The sequence below is a fragment of the Clinocottus analis genome, unplaced genomic scaffold, assembly GCF_023055335.1.
Source record: "Clinocottus analis isolate CAN_PGR_092001 unplaced genomic scaffold, fCliAna1.0.p SCAF_1, whole genome shotgun sequence".
Taxonomy (NCBI): Eukaryota; Metazoa; Chordata; class Actinopteri; order Perciformes; family Cottidae; genus Clinocottus; species Clinocottus analis.
In genome coordinates, this window is record NW_027175820.1 from 3721587 (window position 1) to 3743955 (window position 22369).

At 44.7% G+C, this 22369-nt stretch overlaps 1 protein-coding gene across 2 annotated transcripts in view; it reads left to right on the forward strand.

Moving 5' to 3' along the window:
* cdh8 (cadherin 8) overlaps positions 1-22060 on the forward strand; it is a 104792-nt gene extending 82732 nt beyond the window's left edge. The window contains exons 7-12 of one of the 2 annotated variants that reach the window (XM_068577063.1): positions 1805-2052; positions 10628-10764; positions 14304-14425; positions 15163-15280; positions 19084-19335; positions 19517-22060. In XM_068577063.1, the coding sequence (XP_068433164.1) occupies positions 1805-2052; positions 10628-10764; positions 14304-14425; positions 15163-15280; positions 19084-19335; positions 19517-20010 (1371 nt within the window). In that variant the 3' untranslated portion in view covers positions 20011-22060. The remainder of the gene's footprint in view (positions 1-1804; positions 2053-10627; positions 10765-14303; positions 14426-15162; positions 15281-19083; positions 19336-19516) is intronic. The other variant, XM_068577072.1, reaches the window with a different exon arrangement.
* Positions 22061-22369: the final 309 nt, after the last annotated feature.

Below are 22369 nucleotides of genomic sequence, written 5' to 3' on the forward strand. Positions count from 1 at the left end.
TCCCTTTACGCACCCGCCCGCCTCCGCCTCTGACCTCAAGGGACAATTCCTCTCACTCCCCTCCCCCCCTTCCATTTCTTGAACTGAATACATTTGCCGTTTTGTTCGTCTCCCTCCTCTTAGTCCTCCTCTATCTCCCCGAGCCAGCTCCTATCCCCTCAAGCGGCAAGGCCCAGTTTTGATTTCCCTATAAATCCCGGTTATGGAGCGTGGAAGTGACTTGATCCCATTATTCTCGTAGCACGAGAGCGACCGGAGGTGATTCTGAATGAAATTGTGACAGTCTGGGGTGTCCTCGGAGATGCCAAGAGCCTAAAATTGTGACTCTCTTCTTTCTTTTAAATATTAATGATGAGCCATCTGTAAAGGAAATACTGCATAGCGATTGAAAAACAGTGATTAAACAGATATGTCAGTCAGGGAAGGACGAGTCCTGTACAAAATGTTCGGATTTCTCTTTAAAAATCACACCTTTTGTGTCGATAAGCACCCGTTCTCATTTCTTTCACGTGAGCTGGTTGCGATCGCTCGTATAAAAGCTCTTATATAATTTGCTGCCACCGAGACCCTTTTGCGGGGAGATTTGTGTTCTTTCGGGCCGATAATGGTCAAATATTTTCAGGTTGTGTAATTCCGTAATTTACATTTATCACGCCTGTTTCATTTAAATCAAAATAATGATCTAATAAATTCTCTGTGCTGCAATAGACTGATAACATGAACGCTATCCCAGTCTTTCTCAAACTCCCTCTCGTCAGATTAAAGCCCTCTTTGTGTGTAATGTTAATTTTGTTACAGCCTCCTTTCAACAATTATGATTAGAAAAAACTGAGACAATTGTTTACAGTTTGCATGCTCACTTATCTCAGCTCAGGGACGCGTCGCAGGACGTGTTGCTGTCTTTTTGGATTCTAACACTGCCACTTTGAGCCATTTTCTCTCATCTCACACATAGGGGCTTTAATTTGAGATGCTCTTTTTCTCAGAGCGGCATCCTTGAGAAGATGCATTAAAAAAAGAAAGATATTTATTAAATATGATTTTAGAAGCAGTGAAAGGAAAAAGCAATTCCCGAACAAATAAGTATAATTTTTCATTTCAGAAGTACAGATTTATTTTCAAAACAATATATACTAAAGTATCACATGTAAGCAGAATAGGCATTGTTGCTTCTGTTTTTTTGGTATTGTTGTAGCTGGATTCTATTCCAATATACCTAGACTACGGTCGCAGTTGTAAACATTTTATAATCGTAAATAATAAAAACAAAAGAAGAAAAGTATTTTGTTAGGCTTAGTAGGCATTATGGTTTGGCTTAGAATTCATGTCTTGTTGAGTCATGAACTGGTTTTTATAGTCTCCAGCCCAGAATTTAAGTTTCAGAAAATCAAAGGACTCAATAGACAAAGATTTTTTTTTTTAAATAAAAAGAAAGAAAAGGTCAGCGTAAGGTCTCCACTAGTCCGTAGTCATTACAGTCAAGCCCCAAAAACATTGAATCCCTCATTTTTCTTTTCCAACTCTTTTTAATAGCAATGCATACTATATTATAAGCCACTCAGACACTATTAGTGGATGGAAAAAAAAAGAAATATATAGCTGTCAGACGAATGGTGAGAAGCACATTATGTTCCTATAATAATATGGAGTGGAAGCTTAATGTGTGAAAATACTCATGCAAAGTAGAGTACAATAACCTAGATATTGTTCTAAAGTACCTCAATAAAAGTACTTAGATTACAGTCCCGGCATTAAATCTGGGAGCAGATTAATACTTCTGTTCTTCTCTGTTTGCCCCCTCCAGCCTATAGACTACGAGAGCAAGAGAGCCTACACCCTGAAAGTGGAAGCCACCAACATCCGCTCCGAGCCCAGCAGCGGCGGGCCCTTCAAGGACACGGCTACGGTAAAGGTCGTGGTGGAGGACTCCGACGAACCTCCCATTTTCTTCAAACCCGTGTACTTGCTGGAAGTGAACGAGAACGCCCCCGTCAACACGGTCATCGGGACGGTCACCGCCAGGGATCCCGACTCTACCGGCAGCCTCGTCAGGTAGGTGGTGGACCTTTACCACTAAATCGTTTTGGTATTGACTGGCCAGAGTGATACGAGCGGAAATATAACTTGAGTGTAAGAAAAAGGGATAAAGAGTGTAGGTTAACAATGGGCCCTTTCAGACTATAATGAGTTGTTTTAATAAAAGGATTGAAAGTGAGGCATGCAATTAAAACTGCTCATGCCCGTGACCTCTGGAGACTATGGCGGTGTCTTCCTCAGCGAGGAAGCTGCCCAATGATTGCTCTCATTTCCACAGATGTGTGAAAAGAAAGAAAAAAAAGAAAGGAGATTATGAGTTCAAGGCAGCACAACTTTTTGCTCTCACCGTGTGACCGGTCCTGCTATATTTTCCTCTCGTGTGACTCATTCTTGGAAATACCACAAGGGCACCTTGAGGATAGGTTATACAGGCAATTTCTCTCCCTCCATCATGGCATTTCATTAATTCTCCAGCGACTTGCTGACCGCATTCCCGCGACAACACTCAACAGGTTGGGTGTAATTGCATGGCGACCAGGGAGCGGGCTGGTTTCCGTAGATTGGCTGAGGCTATCGAGCAGGGTTGGTTTATTCTACCTTTTCTTTTTCTTTTTTTCCCCTCCTCCTTTTCTGGTGGCATCCTCATGTTTAGTGATGAGGTTGTCAGGAGGAATTGAGCCCTGAGGTTGAATAATGTCTTCCCCCTGGTAAAGTACATTTCACATGTCATGACATATTTTGCCTCAGTGTCCTTATTCCGTGTCACGGGGTTCCTGTGTTTGTTGAACAACTCTGTATTTGTTAGAGGGAAGATATGTATCAGTAAATTAATGAATTAACTTAAAAGTTAAAAATAGCCGCTGATCGATTATTTTATTAATCGATGAGGTTATAATTGCATGGTCTTTATTGCAGTGACCTAGCAAAAATGAGGAAGGAAACAGCTAATGTGTATACATAAACATGAATTTCATCGGATTTATGTGCAGGTGGCCTCTTTTAATGTCTCCCAAAAATATTCCATTAAAAGGCAGTAAATCCTCAGCAGTAAATTATTCTACATTTTGATTGAAAAATTTCTTATTTGAGATAATCCGTCTGATTAGCCAACTGATCGTTGCAGCTCTGAATGTGGCCTTCTTGTCTTCATCTCGGGGAAGTAACAGAAAATGATGACGGTAACAGAAATTCAGTCCCGAGACAAAATGCTGGCATTTCCGTTTTTTGCACACCACGAATACTTTAATTGTCTGCGTTTCTGAACCAAAAATACATTTCATCAATACATTTCAGCCTCCTATCACTCGGGCAAAAACCCACAGTGCCACTTGGTTATCGCTGAGAAACAATTTGTTGGATTGTGACGGCTGGAACCAGCCGACGGGCCCAGTTGGAGGTGATGGTCACAGCAACGGGCCCAATTGGAGGTGGTGATCTCGGCAGTAAACACCTTGTGGAGGGAACTAAAGGCACTAGTCGAGCCCATTGTCTGTGTTGAGTGCACGCAATGCGGATGTGTGGAGTGGGGATGAGTGCTAACAGTTTGAGTTACCTGCAGCTGGAATCCTGCAAAGACTGGAGCCGCTGCAGCACACCTGCTGAAAATGGACTTGCCCGGACAATTGGATCGTGCCATCCTACCTCAACTAAGGGGGTGTTCTCAGCAGCCAGGCTGTTCCAATCAGTAGGGTGAGAGGTCTCCTCTCCCCCTGCCAATTAACATGGACTTGCCGGCTCCTATATGGTGTGCCCAGAGAGATGGCTCGGGAGTCTCTCCCGATTAGAATAGCCTGGCCGTTAAGGACACCCCTCTAGTTGAGGTAGGATGGCACGATCCAATTGTCCGGGCCAGTCCATTTTCAGCAATTGTGCTGCAGCAGCGCCAGTCTCTGCTGGATCCCGGCTGCAGGTAACTCAAACTGTTAGCACTCATCCCCACTCCACACATCCACATTGCGTGCACTCAACACAGACAATGGGCTCAACTAGTGCCTTTAGTTCCCTCCACAAGGTGTTTACTGCTGAGAGCCTCACCTCCAATTGGGCCCATTGCTGTGACCATCACCTCCAACTGGGCCCGTCACATGGATATTAGCAACAAAACTACTATGGTTTGCAAAAAAAGATATTGGTTTGTCTTTGAATAATAGCAGGCGTGACAGTGTCATTTAACAAGCCAAAACTCAACGTTAACTTTTTGGTTTCACTTGTGGGCACCCAAACAGCAACCGTCTCCTGGGTGAAAGTCCTGTGTTTATTTGACTTATCTGTGATTGTCTCTACTAATGACACCACATACCTTTCAATAAATGCTGCTCAACTTACCGTAAGAGGCGTGTTATAAGCCGCTACTACTTTTGGTGGTTGTTCCCGCTACCTGCCCGCCGTAGCCAGCTAGTGCTTCTGCTCGCTCCCTGCTGTAGCCAGCTAGTGCTGCTGCTAGCTCTCCTCTCGCTCACCGCTAGCTCCCCAACAACCACCAATGGTAGCGGGACCAGCCCTGGCTACACATGTAGCGGGGACGCCGGCAGTAGCAGCAGCAGCAGCAGCGGGGCGCTAGCAGCGGGGCGCTAGCAGCAGCGCTAGATGGCTACAGCAGGGACAAACACCGAAGGTAGTAGCCGCTAATAACCTGACTTTTACGGTACTACGCCACCTGAAGCAAAAGCCAATAAAACGTCTGTGGTTATGGTTTCTACAAACAATGCAAACAAATGTGTCTGGGGCGACTTGGACACGGACCGGGCTGGTACTGTAAATAATCTTTCAATGACCAGTATTTATAGCTGGTTTCGTCTGCCGACGTTCTAGTTATTTGCCGCCTTCAGTGCATCGTTATTAAAAAGAATTGTCACTAAATTATGAATGAGTGTGCTCGCAGATGGCAGCCCCCCCGCTGACACGATCTCTTCACATTTGTTGCTATGACACTGTCCAGATATTAACATCCCGTCTTGGCACTTAGATGTCAGACACTTTGAGGGCGACAAACTCAGAGGCTGCTTATCTTTATGCACTCGGTCGCCCACCTTTTGCAGTCTATTTCTCTCGCTCTCCCTCCTCTCTTTCTCTCTCTCTCTTTCCTTCCTATTTGTCCTGAGGTCAGTCGCTTACACTCAGAGTGTTCATTATGCTTTTAATCGCCAATTTTACAATTCTGTGGAGAAGTCAGGACAATGGATTGTTGCTCAAGGGCTTTGTGCGACTGTCGGGGCTCCAAAATAAGAATAGGGCCTTTTGATGAAGGACTCAAGAACTGTGAGATTATTTTAATGCATTCATTCTTCAAACTTTCAATTCTGTTTTGCCGAGCGACAGAAGAGGAAGTGGTAAGTGGCCAGTAGAATGCTGCGTTAATCATCTGCCAACTGATTAGCGTGGGGGAAATAACTGCTTAAGGATTACACACACACAAGCCAGATTTTTTCTTGCCAGTTTGCATTTTGTCACAACACGTTGCTTTGCCTCGACATGTGACTTTATTTGAAGTCCAAATGCCACCCCCCACCCCCCCCTCCCTCACCCCCGCTAATCTTCAAGATGAGCGTGATCTATCGCAGATGTCAAGTGTTTTCTTTGTGGCTGGTGAGATGAAGCAAACTATTGTTATTGAGGGGGCTTACTGTAATATGATGCATCACCAAAGACCATTTGATTTCACGTAGCATTTGTACTGTAACTCTGCGCTTTGGGCTGATACAATGATTACAGTGTGGGGACTTTAATCCGTCCACATACAGAAGGCTGCAGCCTCAGTAATGCCTCTTACATGGTCAGAAGGATCTTCTAAATAATGCAAAGTCTGAACAAAAGCCTCACCAGACGATAAGCCTGATAATTAGACTTTCAAACTTGCCTTTGTTCGCAGTGCACACAGATTACCTTCGCTATTATGATTGTTTTGTGATTATTCTCTTGATCGTCTGATCTTTAAAAGATCGGAAAACCGTGAAAGGTGGCGTCTTCAAATGTCTTGTTTTGCACAACCAAGAGTCCAAAGCGCCACGATGTTTAGTTTGCAGTGAAGTAGAACAGACAAAATCAGTAAATCATCAAACTGGAGAAGCTTTTTGGATTAAATGATAAACCAGTTATTAATGACACCGATTTATAGTCTTTTGGTCTGAAGTAATGAATAACGAGGAAGGGAAAAGACATGGAAATGGCATTTTTTGTGAGTATTTTATCAATGTAATCCTTTTGTACATGTCTTCAAGATTTGTCCATTCGTGGTGAGAAGGAGAGGATCCTTAAAAGCAAAAGCGAATGCGTCAGTCAGCATATGCAGCCTGTTGATCTTTACACTTGAATCGGCCTACTCCTTCCTCCTTCCTCCTGTCCCTTTTTCTCAGCCACACTTACAAAAAGACATCAGTAGTCAGCGTAGGCAGGTGGATCCATAGTGGAGGAGTGGCAGCAGTAATAGCAGCATGTGTGTGGACTTTCTCCTGAGCGCCATCTGAACGAGCGCCGCAGTCGACCCCCCTCTGATTAGAATCGCTCCCCGTCTCAATCCTCCCTCCAGCTGGACCAGACTGAACCAGTCTGAGTCGAAAGCACTCGGGGCGAGTGCTCTGGTGTGCTGCCATGTCCTCTGCACTCAGGAGACAAACACCCCCTTAGCTGTACTTAATGCATCCAACCAACAACATTTCAGGTGCACTCCATGAAATGCTCCCTCAGTATTGCCTCTCTCCGGAGCCTGTGCTCTGTCGTTTTCTACCTGACTGATCACAAATAAAAAGCAATGTGACATCTGGCAGTCACTGTGGCTGTCTGACACAAACTGCTACTTCATAGAATAGAATCGAGCGAGTGTGTTTTAGTCCAAAAATATTTCTACCGCGACCAAATTCGTAGTTTGTTTTCGCCCTCCTTTTCTTCTTGGGTCTTTTCTTGTTGAGGACAATTGAAATGGAATTCTTTAAAGCTCGCTTCTCACTGCAGGCTCCGTCCCGTGTGTTGTCTTAGCGCGGCTGTCAGCTAACGCACCGCATGCTAATAGCAACTGTCATGTGAAGGAGGTCGTTCTGAGCTGAATGTCAAGAAGACCTATTCTGGAGGACTTTTGTTATTTTGTTATTTATGGCTCTCAAGGAAAATCACCTTCCAGGTTAAAACAAAAAAAGGCCAACCTTAACAAAACGCAGCGTTGAAACGCGACTGGTCAGCATTCAGGGGTCTGCAGAAATTAGTTGTGCATCTGTGGTCGTCCCAGTGGGAGTACTGACCTAATAACCAGCAGGAATGTCACAGAGGTTTCTGTTCTCTCCAAAAGGTGTGCTCTCCATCTATTCCCTTCAGCTTGTAAAGGCACGCAGTCCCTCAGGTTCAACACACGTGTGAATAAGCACAAAGACGACACGCTTACGTGGAGGCCTTTCCCCGGCTGCTCGCTTGAGCCCAACCGTTGCAGATCAGTATGAGAGTGCATTGCATGTTGTCTCATGACAGCAATGTGTTTGGCAACTGTGCTATGCTATAATCCCTCAGATTGATCAGCTCTTGAAAGAAGAAAAGATAGATTCACCCCTTGCATTTGTACAGCATCGATAAAACACACCATTAGTCAATTAACTGGCTAATGTTAGCCAACCTTTCTCTAAATTTTTAAAACACACTCCAGTGATTAAGTATTTAAACCGTTTGGAGCTCACAAAAGTGCTTTCATACTTGACTTTCCCTTCCGTGGTCAGGATTCATTAAAAACGATGGATTCTACATTTCCCAAAATTCAACTTAATAGCATTGTCTTTACCTGATAACTACAATGGCGTCATGATGATTATTTTCTCAGCAACAGATGACAATAAACATCTGTTTTCACAAGCTGAGCAATATGTTCCTCATGAATAATGAACTGAGCGCGGTGTGTAGATGTGTGTACGATGTGTGTACTGCACCTTTTAATTACTAAAAGACCCTTTCGTCTAAAGTCCAGACATTTAGTACATAAACGTAAAACAGTACAGATATGTAGAACAGTACATAAACGTACTACAGTAGATAAACTTACAACAGTACGTGAACGCAAAACAGTACATAAACACACTTTAGTACATAAACGTACGACAGTACGTTAACGCAAAACAGTAGGTAAATGTACAATAATACGTAAACCTACGACAGTACGTAAACATACAAGTTGTGTTCACAGTTTCTGCTCCTCACGCATTGACAGGAAACACAGGACTCCCATCTTTATGTGAACATGCATGATTTATGCAGATACAATTTAACACAAGCAATAACAGCCACCGGGGCCGAAGAGACAAAAGATCTTCAAGCGCAGAAACTCAAACGGAGGAGATCTCCCGGCCGCACCGCTTGATTGACGGGCGATCTGTGAGCCGCACCGACGGACCGCCAACGAGTGGAAAAATGAATAATGATCTCGCAGATTACTGCTCATGGTTATGCACAGTACAGCCTCTGTCTCGCTGATGCGTTTTGATTAGCGTTATTGAGGTTGAATCTATTGCGGCGAGATGCGAGGACGCCTCACTGCTTTCTAATATCGGGCACAACACCGCCTGGATGTTCCACCGTCGGACTGGAGTCAGCCCGGTGGCGTTCTAAAGGCCCGTGAAGAGCGAGGCGGCGCTCAAAGGAGGCGACGCGCGAGCGGGGGAGCACACATTTGCACACATGCTCACACGATTCAGGAAAGCCACGCGCGTAGAACGCCGGGGTATCTTCTTTCTTTTTCTTTTTTCTTTTTTTTTTGTATTTGCTTTTAATTCTTTTCACATCACGTTGTCAGTTTGAGTGACAGGTGGCAGAACATTTCAGGGTCTGTCTCCCCGCTTCCACGTGAGGCTGTCAGAGTTTGACTGGGATCCACTCAGTCTGCGGGAGAGAGGCTGCTCCCAGGTGGTTTGCTGCTGTCTGCCTGTCTTGAAAGTGCTGTGCGTCTGCAGGGCAAAGAGAGAAAGAGAGAGGATGGTGGTGGTGGGGGGGGGAGGGAGGATGAGGGGGAAGAGAAGGGGGTGGGGGGGTCCTCATGGACCTCTCCCAGCCCGGCGTCTAGAGGATTTTACACCATTTCATCTCAAAAATGGAAATGTCACGGCTCGGTACATCTCCCCAACAATTGGAATCTGGGCCAGCGCGTTATTTATTTAATTCTCCCGTCGTTCTTGTATGAGCGGCACTCTCCTTCATATTAAATTGTTGTTATTGTGACTTTGTCTTTCTTTGTCTGCCACTCTTTTCTCTTTCCATCCCTCTTCTGTATCCCTTCCTCTCCTCCTCCTCCTCCTCCTCCTCCTCTCCTTCTCCCCTCCCTCCGTCTCACGTAGAAACACTGTCGGGGATCCTGCCAACAGGTCGGCACCGATAGGCCCGAGCGGTTCCACCGCGGGACGGCGCAGAACCCAGAGGGTCAGGAAGGAAGGGGGGGGGGCAGGGCCGGGTGGCGCTGTGGAGAAGTACGGGAAAGGAGGGGAGGGGCGGGGGTCTGCAAGGGTTAGGATTAGAAAGAGACACCCAGCTGGATGGAAGAGAAAGAGAGAGAAAACTTTCTGATTGTTGGTGAAGGAGGGAGGGATGTGCGAACGAGAGAGAGAGAGAGAGAGAGAGAGAGAGAGCGAGAGATAAGGAACAGAAACAGTTTGTCCTGAAGGCACGGAAAACACTTGTAATGAGCTCACCGCGGCCCAGCGTCGTAGGTGAGTGGGATGTTTGTGGTCACGCATCACGGCGACTCCGACGCGTGAAAGCAAAGATGACCCGTAATGACAGAATTCTTTTTTTAGTCAGCCTTGTGTGGGCTCGTCCCAAGGATCGGCGCAGCGCATGCTGCAACATGAAAGAGCAATTTCACAGCTTCGGAATATTCTCTTTTATGTGCATTCCAATTTCATACCCGCTGCCGGAGTTTTTTTCTTCTTGCCGCCGTGTACTTAACACTGTACAAGTCTCAAAACAGCCAGTGTGTCTCAGGCGGGGGTCATCGAGAAACAGGGAGGGAGAACGCGTCACGAATGTGTCCTTTGCGACAGCGTTTGATTAAATTCAAACGTGTGCGTCTTTTTTTTTCTTCTCCGCTTTCGTTGACGAGGACCCCCGAAAGCCGCTCGCAGGGTTTTGGAAAAAAAGCAAACAAAACCATTTCGCTGAAGATCAGACAAGGTCACACATCACAGGCCGGTCACTGGTTCATCTCCATCGCATTCATTATCCCCTCCCGCCCCGTGTTGTTCCAGTTCCTGTGTGACACAGTGCTGTCCTAACTCATTAATGCAAAGCCTTTGGGGGCCATTGAGTGTTGACAGATCCCAAACGGGGTTAACAACACCCCATCCCTTACCCTGACACGACACGTACTAATGGTCCTTATTTTTCCTCAGGAGCTATGATCTTCTTGGACTTTACAACACTTTAACGCCCCCCCCGACCCTCCTCCCTCTCTCCCTCCGCTGCTCGTGTGAAAGCTGTAATTATGCCTCGGATGATTATTGATTCCCTCCAGTTTTTTCCCCGGGCATTAATCTCCAGGTATCTCTTTTCACGGCCGAAGTGAGACGGCGAAGCCTCAAAGGGTCGCATCGGCTCCAAAAGACCTTCTGACGATGGGTTGTCCTCGCAGGTACTTCATCGATCGGCACACGGACCTGGAGAGGCAGTTCAACATCAACGTGGACGACGGGAAGATCACGCTGGCCAAGCCGCTGGACCGGGAGACGGACACGTGGCACAACATCACGGTGACCGCCACGGAAGTCAGTAAGTGACCTCGTCCCCCGACTCGGCTCGCCCCCGCCGTGAGCGCGGCACCTCGTGCATCGTAATGTCCCGGTTTTTGAAAAATCATCATACTGTTAGACATTCGTGGGCATGCACGCTCTCTCGACAACCCCCCCAAAAAAAAAAACGACGGGGAAGCGCAGGGAGTCACGCACGGCGCGTCTCCTTTCTGCTGAGCGACTTCGCCGGGGTTGTCTCAGTCAAAGGAGTCACTGACCTGCTCCGCGCAATCCTCTGTTCGACAGAACGGCGCTTTGTAAACCGGCGCGTTTAATCGCTCCGAGAGTATGGCACAAACAATTAGCGTTTGAATCCACGGAGGCATTAAATACGTTAATTTGCTGAGTTTTGATTGAATTAAACAGCTCAGTAGTCAATTTGTGGAAGTGCGAGAACATTAAGACGTATCAAATAAACAGTTTTAAAGACATGCTCCAGAGTGGATTGCTCCAACGCCAGCATCCATTACAGATTAAAGAACATCTGCGAACCGCAGAACTCACTGACTACGTCGAAAATCTTGCCGGCAGAGCTGCAAACAGCTCCAACCATATGTAAGGCTCTATTTGCATACAGATTGTTTCAGGGGGGCTGTATGTTGTGATAAAGCTTAATGTACCCCTTAAAGCTATTGGAATAGAAATGCACACAGCTTGTAACTTGTATCCCCCCCCTCGTCCTCTTCCTCTCTCCATCTCGCTCTCCTTCTCCCTCCGTACCTCATCTTCCATCCGTCCCTTTCTTCCCTTAATCAAAGGAAACACACATTAATTGTCGGAGTAAATGAAAGCCCAAACGCTGTCATAATGTTTTGGCCGTGCAGCACAGACAAATCCCGCCATCGTAGCAGCCCCGGTGGAGGAATTGCATGTGTCTCATTTGATAAGCCGGTTGCCTTGTCATTTTCTTTGCACCGCCGTACATTTAAAGCGTGCTCATGCCTCCTGGCAAAGTAACTGTGGCTGGAGATAGTGGCATCTCTGAGAACACCTAATAGGAATTTGCCAAAATAAATATGGCAGTTTTGCTCCTCTTCACGGATGGGAGGGAAGCCGGTGTCTGCTCTGGCGTGAAGAGGAAGAGATGTGTTCCCACTTCTATCCTGATGCCATTTGCCACCCAAACGGAGGCGCGTTCTGCCGCCTCGCACCAGTTGACATCTGACTAATCAGACTCTATTCCCTGTCTGCTGCTGGGCGAAAGTCACTTTTGAGGGGGGGTGGGGGCGGGGGGGGGGGGGGGGGGGCGCTCTGTCTACCTCTCTCCCTCTGCCCTAATCCATCTATCACTGTCTATCAGACTGTCAATTTCCTCTCCTCACTGCTTACCTCTTCTTCAACTCATCTCCCAGCGCGTCTGGTGCCCTTGATACTCTGAGGCATTCTGCCCTCTGCAACGGATGTTTCATTTGAGATACAAAAGAATAAAAGGTGATACAAAAAAACATAGATATTATTCTATAAAAGTACTAGTGTGTGTGTGTATATATATCTACACACACACACATCTAAAGAAGAAAGACCACGGATCATTTCACAGATGAGAAGTTCAATTCATCGGCAATAAGCAGCCTGGTGCGTTGCATCACACCGGAAATAAAACAAGGAAATGTTCAATGTGGATGTTTTTCCTTCAGGGCGAGTGATGTATTACCACGAGCGACGCACAGAGCAGGTATAATAATGAGTATAATGAGCGCGACAGTCCACAAGATTTAGGTGGGCGGGGTGGTGGATGGGTGAAACAAACACAGGACTTTCACCCAGGAGGCCGCTGTCAGTGATCTCTGCCAAAAGATATTGACTTTATGCTTTTTACGTAGCGTTGTTGTGAGAGCAGGTGTTATTAATTTACAACAGTAGCATTGTTATGGTTGTGGCATAAAGTAGTAATGTTTCTATTTGACCACAAAACACGTTTATTTTCAAACCTATTGACCTCTAAGGTAAATAGGATTAGGGGTTTAGGGTTTAGGGTAAGGGCTTACCCTCTGGGGTCTGAGGTCATTTTCTCAATTTTACAAAATTTCTCAAATTCACTTTCTATAAGCACTTGCATATGAGATACATACCCATGTGTTACGTCAAACATTGCATAACAATCTCAGCTCTCTAGATAATGAGGCGCCATTGTCCTAAGACAAAAGTGTAAAGTGATAATATGGCCCTGAAGCTGAAAAATTGAAGCTCGCCGTCTGAAATTCTTCATTTCTCTTGTGAAAACATAACTTTACTCGCGTGGATCACGTGTGATCACACGGAGAAGTGGTGAATCTAGCAGCATCTGAATCTTTTTTACGGACCCCGGAGGTCTAAAGGGCTCCTTAAGTAGATTTGCTGCCTGAACCCATCCAATCGTTTCACGTTAATCACGTAGCATTGTGTGTTTCTGCAACGTGCCACGAGATATAGAATGGAATTATGAAACATGTCTTTGGTTCATGAATGTAAACCATTGATTGCAGAAACATCCAATGGCAAAAAAAAAAATAGTAGCTTTCCGTTTGGTAGCTAATGTTAGCAAACTTCAGATGTATTTCCTTAATAACATTAATGAGTATATGTGCTGACTTTACAGCGCTTGCGCTCCTGTTACACTACATTTTAGCATAGATAGTTCTTTAATAAACATGATGATGTCTTTTCAAGCAATTGGCCCGAGAGAGTCTTGGGAAATGAAAGCAAATTCAGTTTTCCATTATCTTGTAATTGCAGTGAACGCTCCTCTGTGAAACCAGTTGCAAACCAAACATTTGAACAGTTACTATGATTGAAAAAGCCCTTTGATTAAATGAGAAAAAGCTCTACGAGTCTTCACTTGCTATTGGCTATTCATTCGTCTTATGAGGTGACAGTTGGACCGAGTCTCACAAAGACAAACAATTCAATAAATCAATAGGATAGACAACAAAAACCCACCAGTGTTATTACGCTGACACTGGTGCCACATGAATACATTATTGCTTTAAAAGTTGACATTTGCACTACTGATTAATAAATGCAACCGTTGACGGGGACACTCAAAAACGGACTGTCAATTACCAGTGATGAATAATTTCAATCAAAATCTAATCAAATTAAACTGCCTTTTATTGTCTTTTTAAACTCCAGATACCAATGACTGATTAATATGCATGTTTTAACCCTCATGTTTTAAACATTACAGTGTACAGGGGATTTTCAAAAGCACTTTGAATGGGATTTCTTTTCTTTTTTTCCTCCTCTGTTGCCTAGAATCCTGTTTTGCATCGCTGATACCAGCTGAAATGTAGATTGATGTGGCTTATCATCCGTCCTACCGTCAGCTCAGGACATGAAGGGAGAGATAAAGATTGAAAACAAAGGAAATTTAAACTAGGTCAAAGAATTTACCTCGAACCTCATGTGGAACCGTGTTATTTGTGGTAGTTTATATTTTGCTCATTGTCTTATCTATCTATCTATCTATCTATCTATCTATCTATCTATCTATCTATCTATCTATCTATCTATCTATCTGTCTATTTTACTTCTCACTAGGAAACCACAGTCAGATATCGAGAGCCATTGTGGCCATCAGAGTGATGGACATTAATGACAATGCCCCTGAATTTGCAACCGAATACGAGGCCTTCCTGTGTGAAAATGGAAAACCTGGACAGGTAAGAAAAGAGCATTTCATTCATCAAAACTCTCTCTCTCTCTCTCTCTCTCTCTCTCTCTCTCTCTCTCTCTCTCTCCTCCCATGTAATGATTGGCCACAGTGAATTATAGCTTATTTATTTCCCTGGGAAACCACAGAGGTGGGAGTACCCCTCCCCCCTCCCTTGACACAGTGTGTGTGTGTGCATGGAGCAGAGGGGAAATGAGAGCAGTCAGGATTGATCAGAGTGGATCATAATTCAAGACCGTCTTTCATGTCCTCCTCCAGATGGCTCAATGCCTCCCCCATGCCAAAATATCTGGACAAGTACTTAGCATTCTCCTTCTCATCAATCGACCTCATTCAGGGGACCTGTGTGTACGTACAATAGGGAGCTCTATTGAAAGGAAAACGAGAAGCCGTGAAAAAAGAAGGGGAACTGTCCTGCAGGGCCAGAATTCTAATTTCCAATCAATCATAAAGACGTATGGCACGATAAGACCTATGATGACAGATTAACAGATAGAGCCAGGAGCCTGAAAGTGTGCCAGACTAGACAGGACCTCATTGATAATAATCTCAAACTCCAGGAATGAATAGGGCATATATTTCATCAGGCGTGATCCAGCCAGTATTAGACTGAGGCAATCTGCGGCAGGAAAAACAGAGTAATGAATAGGCTGCCTCCTCTGATGACTTTGAGCCCCCCCACTGCACGTCGTTCCACTGCACGTCGTTCTCGTCTCTCACACGCAGGTGATCCAGACCGTCAGCGCGGTGGACAAAGACGACCCGATCCAGGGCCACTACTTTGACTATCGTCTGGTCCCGGAGATGCTCAACAATCCCAATTTCACCATCAAGAACAACCAAGGTGAGCAACAAAAGGAATCGCAGAGAAATCACTTTTTTCCTTCATTCTTTTTTCTTTCTTTTTTTTTTCTGGCAGAATGACGGAAGTTTCTGTAAATTTCTCCAATGGCTTTCCAGTCTAATCTCCAACCCGCCCGTGTTAGCCGTGCTCGAGATGAAATCTGGTGGATCAGTGTAGCTCACAATTAGCAGATGTGAAATTGTGTGGACACCAGCTTCTTTTTTACTCCCCAGTGCGTTTTGAGGGAAACTAAATGACTGGGATCCAAATGGCTTTTTCCCCGGTAGTCTTGTAGCTCAATGTAGGGTGACGTCCTAGGAGCTGCGTCGCAGCGCGGCAGATGGTGCTGAATTTATTTGCTAAATACTCAAATTGGTTTATTTGCCCGTTTGTCTTCGTTCCATTCCCTTTCTCCTGCCTCTCCTCCCCTCCTCCTCCATAACCGGCTCCGAACAGGCTGTGTTCAGGATGACATTGTGTAATGCTTTCAGCTCGGGGCAGATAATCTTCATATGGCACTAGCCTTCTGTTTCGCCGCCGAGGCTGCAGGCCAACCTACTGCGAGGAGTCCGTAAAAATCAGGTCATCAAATGGACGAGTCGGTCTTTTGACAAACCTTTTTCTTCGGAAATAGGTATGTTAGCGGGCAGGAAGTGTAATAATCACAGACGTTGAGCAGTAACCAAGGGAAAATTAATCATGTTTTTTTTTTCTTTCTTCTGTCACACACGCACAATAACCCTGTCTGGAAATGGAAAGTCAAAAATGAAGGGCTCTTTAACAGGCTTGCCGCAAAGTACTCAGTATTAACAGCGGATCAAGCTCAAAGTGTATTAAACTCGCAGGTTCCTGAACCCTGGCCTTTTTGTTAAGAAGAGATTTAATAGTTTCTTAAGATGATGTAACAGATAAAAACCTTGCTCGAAATGTTTCACCACCAAAAGCAGAAGAAGAAAGAACCCCGCATTTTTTCTAATTTGCCTGAAACCACAGTAAACATATGTTGTGTTTCAAGCTCTTTATAATGCATACAACAACGGCCACTTGTCTGTGGTATTGCCAATTGCAAACAGAGAAAAGAAATCCCTCTTCACCGTATCCCCCAGCACTTCAGCGACTATTTCTATCTGGATCGGCAGCTGTGGGAGACACTTGTGTGTAAAGCGTCAGCCTCCTGCGAGCCTCGCTGGCTTTGCTTTTGTTTGCGATGATGGTTCTAATCGAAGGGATTGCACAGCGAAGAGGTTAAGGGCTGCCCACAACCCGAGGAAGATGGCTGAGCTTCTGACCAGCTGTACACAAGATATCGAGCACTCTGACAACTCTGCGTTCAGCAGGCGGGGGTTTGCAACAGAGCAGAGCGGCCCAGACTCAGTAATTGAGGCAACATACATCCACCACGCTGCCAAGAATAAAATTCTGCTGATACACACGGTCTTCTTTCTGAAGTTAAACTCCTCGGCAACAAAATGCAGATGCGGCCTAACTTGCAGCGACTAATGTTGGCAAAACTCAGAGTCAGTTCAGTTACTTTATCCCTTCTATCTGCGGATGCTAATGTTTCAGCCGTTAGCATCACACAATGAGCATCACTAGTCTGCTGTTTAGTAAAAGTTACATTCGCACATTTTAAGTTTAACTAATAACGTTCTAATTACGCCAACTGAACTATAATACAGTGATGTTTTATTCGGCTACAGCATATTCATTTGTATTTTGTTCCCAAAAGACTAGAAATATATATTTCTTGGCTTCATGACGGCACCACAACGGACCAGTCACATCACTCTTTGAGAAAGTTTCTGTCCACACAGATAGATAAATGTCATGTTTTTCCCCCCAAATAGCTGGTGTTACTATTTCATATTTAACTTGTTTACAGTAAGGTAAGGCAATGCACATTATTGTTAAATTATTAATTGACAGCGACACTAATAGCCACTCAACAACCGGGACAAAACCCCTTTAGCTTTGTGTGTAAAGTTCCCTTCCAGCCTGTCAACACGGCAACGTGTCTCCTGAAGGAGCTAACGAACAAACATCCACGTCGAGCGCTCGCTAAGGAGTTCTAATTGCGCAGGCTAATTAGCTAGCTAGCTAAAGCACAGTGGACAGCGTAAAAACCTCTCTGCCAAATGTCAGTTTAGAATTCTTGTTGTAAATTTTCTGTAATACTTCTACCAAGACAACAATGTCCTTAGCGTGTGTGCTTCATATTGAAGAGCCGGTGTGCTTTCATTGTGTCTCTGCTAGAACAGTTGGAGGCTAAAGGAGCATTCTCGTGTATCTCTAATAGGCTTTTTCACTACTACAATAGAGAATAAACAAAACCCAATCAAAGAGTAATTTTTGAGTCCTCTGAATGCATTTGTGTATAATATTTAGTAGGTAGAATGTATAGAGAATACTTAAGTCGCGACCAATTATTTAATTAATGTCAGTGTTGCATACACTGTTCCATTTACACATATAATTAAATATGCACAACACCACGGCACATTATGCATAACAGTCCTTTTAAACACAGGGTAGTGTGAAGAAATCAGGCGCACTTAGTGCGGCAGCTTTGTTCGTGTTATTCTTCTTCTCTGTACTGGCTCGTATGTGCCGTGTGCCGTTGCTCACTTCATCTTCAGAGACTTGAGAAGTGAAAGAAAGTTTTTCAGACGGTCGGTGTCACTTCTGCTGTCACCGCTGTCATTTGGAAACCTCCCACATATTAAGTTATTTATAGCGAAAAAATGTATTCGAGTAAGCTTTTGCTTTTGTTATGGTGATGATTAATATTTAAAATGTAAACAGTTTTTCTTTTATCTGAATCTATCAGACGCGAGATGAAACACTTTTAATGTGCCCTAATGTGTAAAAAGAAAAAGAAAAAGAGAGGTGATCGGTACAGCGGCTGCTCTCTTTGAGAAGCAGACTTTTTTTTTCTGTGGATGAAGGGAAAGCAGGAAATGTTTAATTCTATTTTTAACATCAATAGTCACCAAAAAATGACAATGACCTGTATGCAAGCACAAGCCCTAATGGTTTATTACAGCATCATGGATACTGCCGAATGATCCAAATGAAATGGGACAAGTTGGTGCTCACAAAGCAAGAGCGTACCACTTTGTGGCAGCACTCTTAAGAAAATAAATCTGAGCATATGCTCACATGAATTACAGATTGTGCAGAGCAAACACTTCCATCACGAAGCATCCCAGCCTTTGATTAAGTTTGCTCTGTCAACGCGGGCCCGTCGCTCTATATCACCAGATCAGTTTCGGTCGCCTCCCCCCTCGGTGCCCCCTCGAGCAGAGGCAAAGGTTAGACCATCGGGAGTCTTGTACGTTTTCCACGAGATCAGCGGGAGTAGATTCTTATGTGGAAGCGAGTGTTTGATAATGTGAGCAGGGTAAGGAGAGCCAGCTAATGAGCAGACAGCTTCACAGAAGTGTCATCAAAGAGCAGCTGGCACCTTTCTGGGTCAACATGTGCCATCTTCTAAGTCAGTGTCGCCCGCCGCGGTCCCTTCATTCCTTCGGCTTTTCAAAGAGACGGGGAGGGGAGGGGTGTAGACTCAGGCTCGCCTTCCTTCAGAATTCCCAAATTGGACTGTCGAGGGATGAAAAAAGGAAGGTGGCTGAAATCCATCTTGGAATGTGAGAACGACACAGGCGAGTGACGATTGATGTGAAATTAGTTTACCCCTCATGCCGCACGGGTCCTCACCCGGTAGAGCAACAGAAGCGTTGCTCCCGTGAATAACAAACACACACATTCATCTCTGGCTTTACCTCTCTCTCTCTCTCTGACAGACAATTCAATCAGTGTGTTGGCCAAGCACGATACCTTCCGGCGACAGAAGCAGGAGATGTACTTCCTGCCCATCATTGTGACGGACAACGGGAGCCCGCCGATGAGCAGCACCAACACCTTGACCATCCGAGTGTGCGGGTGCAGTAAGGACGGCGTTGTCCAGTCTTGCAACGTGGAGGCCTACGTCCTACCCATCGGCCTGAGCATGGGAGCTCTCATCGCCATCCTGGCCTGCATTATCCTGCTGTTAGGTGAGGTATTTCTTTCTTGCATTGCGGTATTATTACAGTGAACGGATGCACTTTCAGCCTTTTTCTTATCTCGCCTCAATGAATTATCTGCTTGCACTAACAGCAAATCCCCTTGTCAAAAGCTTGACCTAGACTTCTTCTTCTTCCTTCCTCTTTTTCTTTCCGTGTGTCTTTCTGACAGTAATAGTAGTACTTTTTGTGACCCTGAGGAGACACAAGAATGAGCCTCTGATTATAAAGGATGATGAGGATGTAAGGGAGAACATCATCCGCTACGATGACGAGGGAGGCGGCGAGGAGGACACGGAGGCCTTCGACATCGCCACGCTGCAGAACCCGGACGGCATCAACGGTTACCTGCCGCGCAAGGACATCAAGCCCGACCTGCAGTTCATGCCGCGGGCGGGCCAGCACTCGGGCCCGAACGGCGTGGACGTGGACGAATTCATCAATGTGCGGCTCCACGAGGCAGACAATGATCCCACGGCGCCGCCTTACGACTCCATCCAGATCTATGGATACGAGGGCCGGGGATCCATCGCCGGCTCCCTCAGTTCGCTGGAGACGGCGTCGTCGGACTCGGACCAGAACTATGACTATCTCAGAGAGTGGGGCCCGCGCTTCAGGAGACTTGGGGAGCTCTACTCTGTGGGCGAGAGCGACCGCGAGACCTGACCTTTTGTTTGTTAGAAGAAAAAAAGAGACTTTTTTTTCCCGATTTCTTTTCCGTCCACATACTTGTGTATTAAACGCTAGGGGGGGTTGCTGGCTTTTAGAAACAGGTGTTCAAAAAAGTTTAAAAAAACTAAAAAAACAGTTAATAACAAAGGGAGGCCACCTTTTTGTATTCTTGTTAGAGTGAGGTATAGCAGTCGTCATCCACTACGTCAAGCGCATTGTAATTGTTGAGCCAAACAATGTCTTTCTTAGGAGCTCTATGATTCTTGTGGAGTGTATCTTAGATTCCGTTGTGGAGTGTCTAGCAGTATTTTGGGTGTTAGTCATTTGCTGTGACTGCCAGTAGCAGAAAAAACCCTGGGATTGCTGGTGGTCGCCCGGCAAATGGGGAACTCGCTGTGGATAACGTCGGGTTCTCTCTGGAGCTCGAGCGGACACGCCATGCTCCATGGACGGCAAGATGGACCTCAGGAGCTGCAGAGGGACTCTTGTTTCACGTCTCTCCCGAAGCCGCCCAGCTGAGCGGTGTTGTGAGACGAAATGACGATGAAAAAGCAATATATGGTCTACATTACAATGATGAATGTATGTGTGATTTGAAAAAAAAAAGAAAAAAGAAAAGCAAAAACACAAACCAGTATTGGCTTTAAGGTGAATTTGTTAGCATTTGATATGTTCTCTGGTGGCCACATTTATAAACTATAAAGCCCAGAGAGGCTTGCTTTATACAACTCTTTGTATTTACACGCTACAGGTGTGGGTCGCAAGTGTTACTAGCCTATAAAAGACTGACGTGAAGACAAAAAAGACAAATGTAGAAACTCTGAGGCCTTCTTTTTACAGAAGCAACGTTAAATACAATTGTAATCTACTGTTTTTGTTTGTTTTTTTGACACGAGATGTGTTGATTCTTCATTATCGTTGTTTTTTTTGAGTTTTCTGTATTTCCGTTCTTAAATCTTTTACTTTTTCTTTCCCTGTGCTGACAATTTGAAGTGAATGTGTTTAGATTATTTCACATTCAGCTGTTTTTCCAACCACTCGAACACTCTTTCATAGCAGATCATATCATCTATTGCGGTTGACGCTATAGAATAGATAAGCAAGCAGAAACGAGCTCTAAGTAACTGCAACAATACGGACGATCTAATTAATTGGGACTGCAGGAACGGGACCTTTCTGACACGTGCTAATTCTGTGTAAAATATATCTCACAATATATCCTGAGGTACAGCCAGTGAGCGTCTGAGCACAATAGTCCAATTGATACCCGAGTATGTGACTCACTCCAAACATTAAAATCTCATTTAGGAAACGCAGATTGCATTAGCCCAGGAAAAATGAAGACAAAATCCAAACCATGTGCATATTGTGCTTACACTGTATGATATCAGTAAAAAAAAGACTTGTTCTGTACATAGAGTTACTGCTAACGTCATTAGCTTTCAATGAGGTGGTAGGTTTGTCTCTGCACGTTAGCTCTTGCACATAATGAGAATTTCAATGGCACTACAGCTGCGTGCATACTCAGTTTGTACTGACACAGTATTATGGCAGTTCTCTGTAGACTAAACAATATATATGGAATAGTCCTACATGCAGATCATATTTTGTACTGTGCTTTAATGCTTATAAATGTGTATGTTCAATTATTTACTCCCTGTACTGTAATCTAAGATACCCTGTATTGTTTCCTACTTTGTGAAATATATTTTTATAAATATTGCTGAATGGGTGTGGTTTTCTGATGCAGATGACAGTCGAAAAGTTGCTATTGGTTGCATTATGAGAATTGTAGGATCCAGTGATTCTGGACCTTGTCTCATTGGGACAAAATATCAAGAGCTTTAATTTAGATCTTTGTTGTTAATATGTGTCTCGTCTCGTACAATTCTACCGTAAATGATCTAAGTATCACTTTAGAGAGCCGTTAGCTTACTCTGCAATGGATTCCTGGTTTCTGTTTGGTAGAATCGCCAATCTTCGGGGACTTAGCCGAGCCCAAATGTCTTTAGATTTTTACCCAATCATTGCCGTTTTTCCAGTTTTAAGTTAATTTGAAGTTGTTTGAATGAAAATCAGATACTGTCCTCTACCAAAAGGGTCTTGTCTGGTCAAAATAAAGAAAATGAGTGCAATCAGAGTTACCTTAACTTTTTCATTATTATTTTTATTTTCAGCAGCCGGAGTAAAACCCCGTGGAAAAAAAAGAGCTTTGACGTTGATAAAGCAGTTTTATGCTCGATGCTCTCATGACTTCAGCTTCTATTGTGTGAAAATGGCTCCTTTTGAATGCTAAAGTACTGTGTTCAATCCGTGTCTATCAGGTACTCTCCTCTTCTTCATCTCCTTTGTC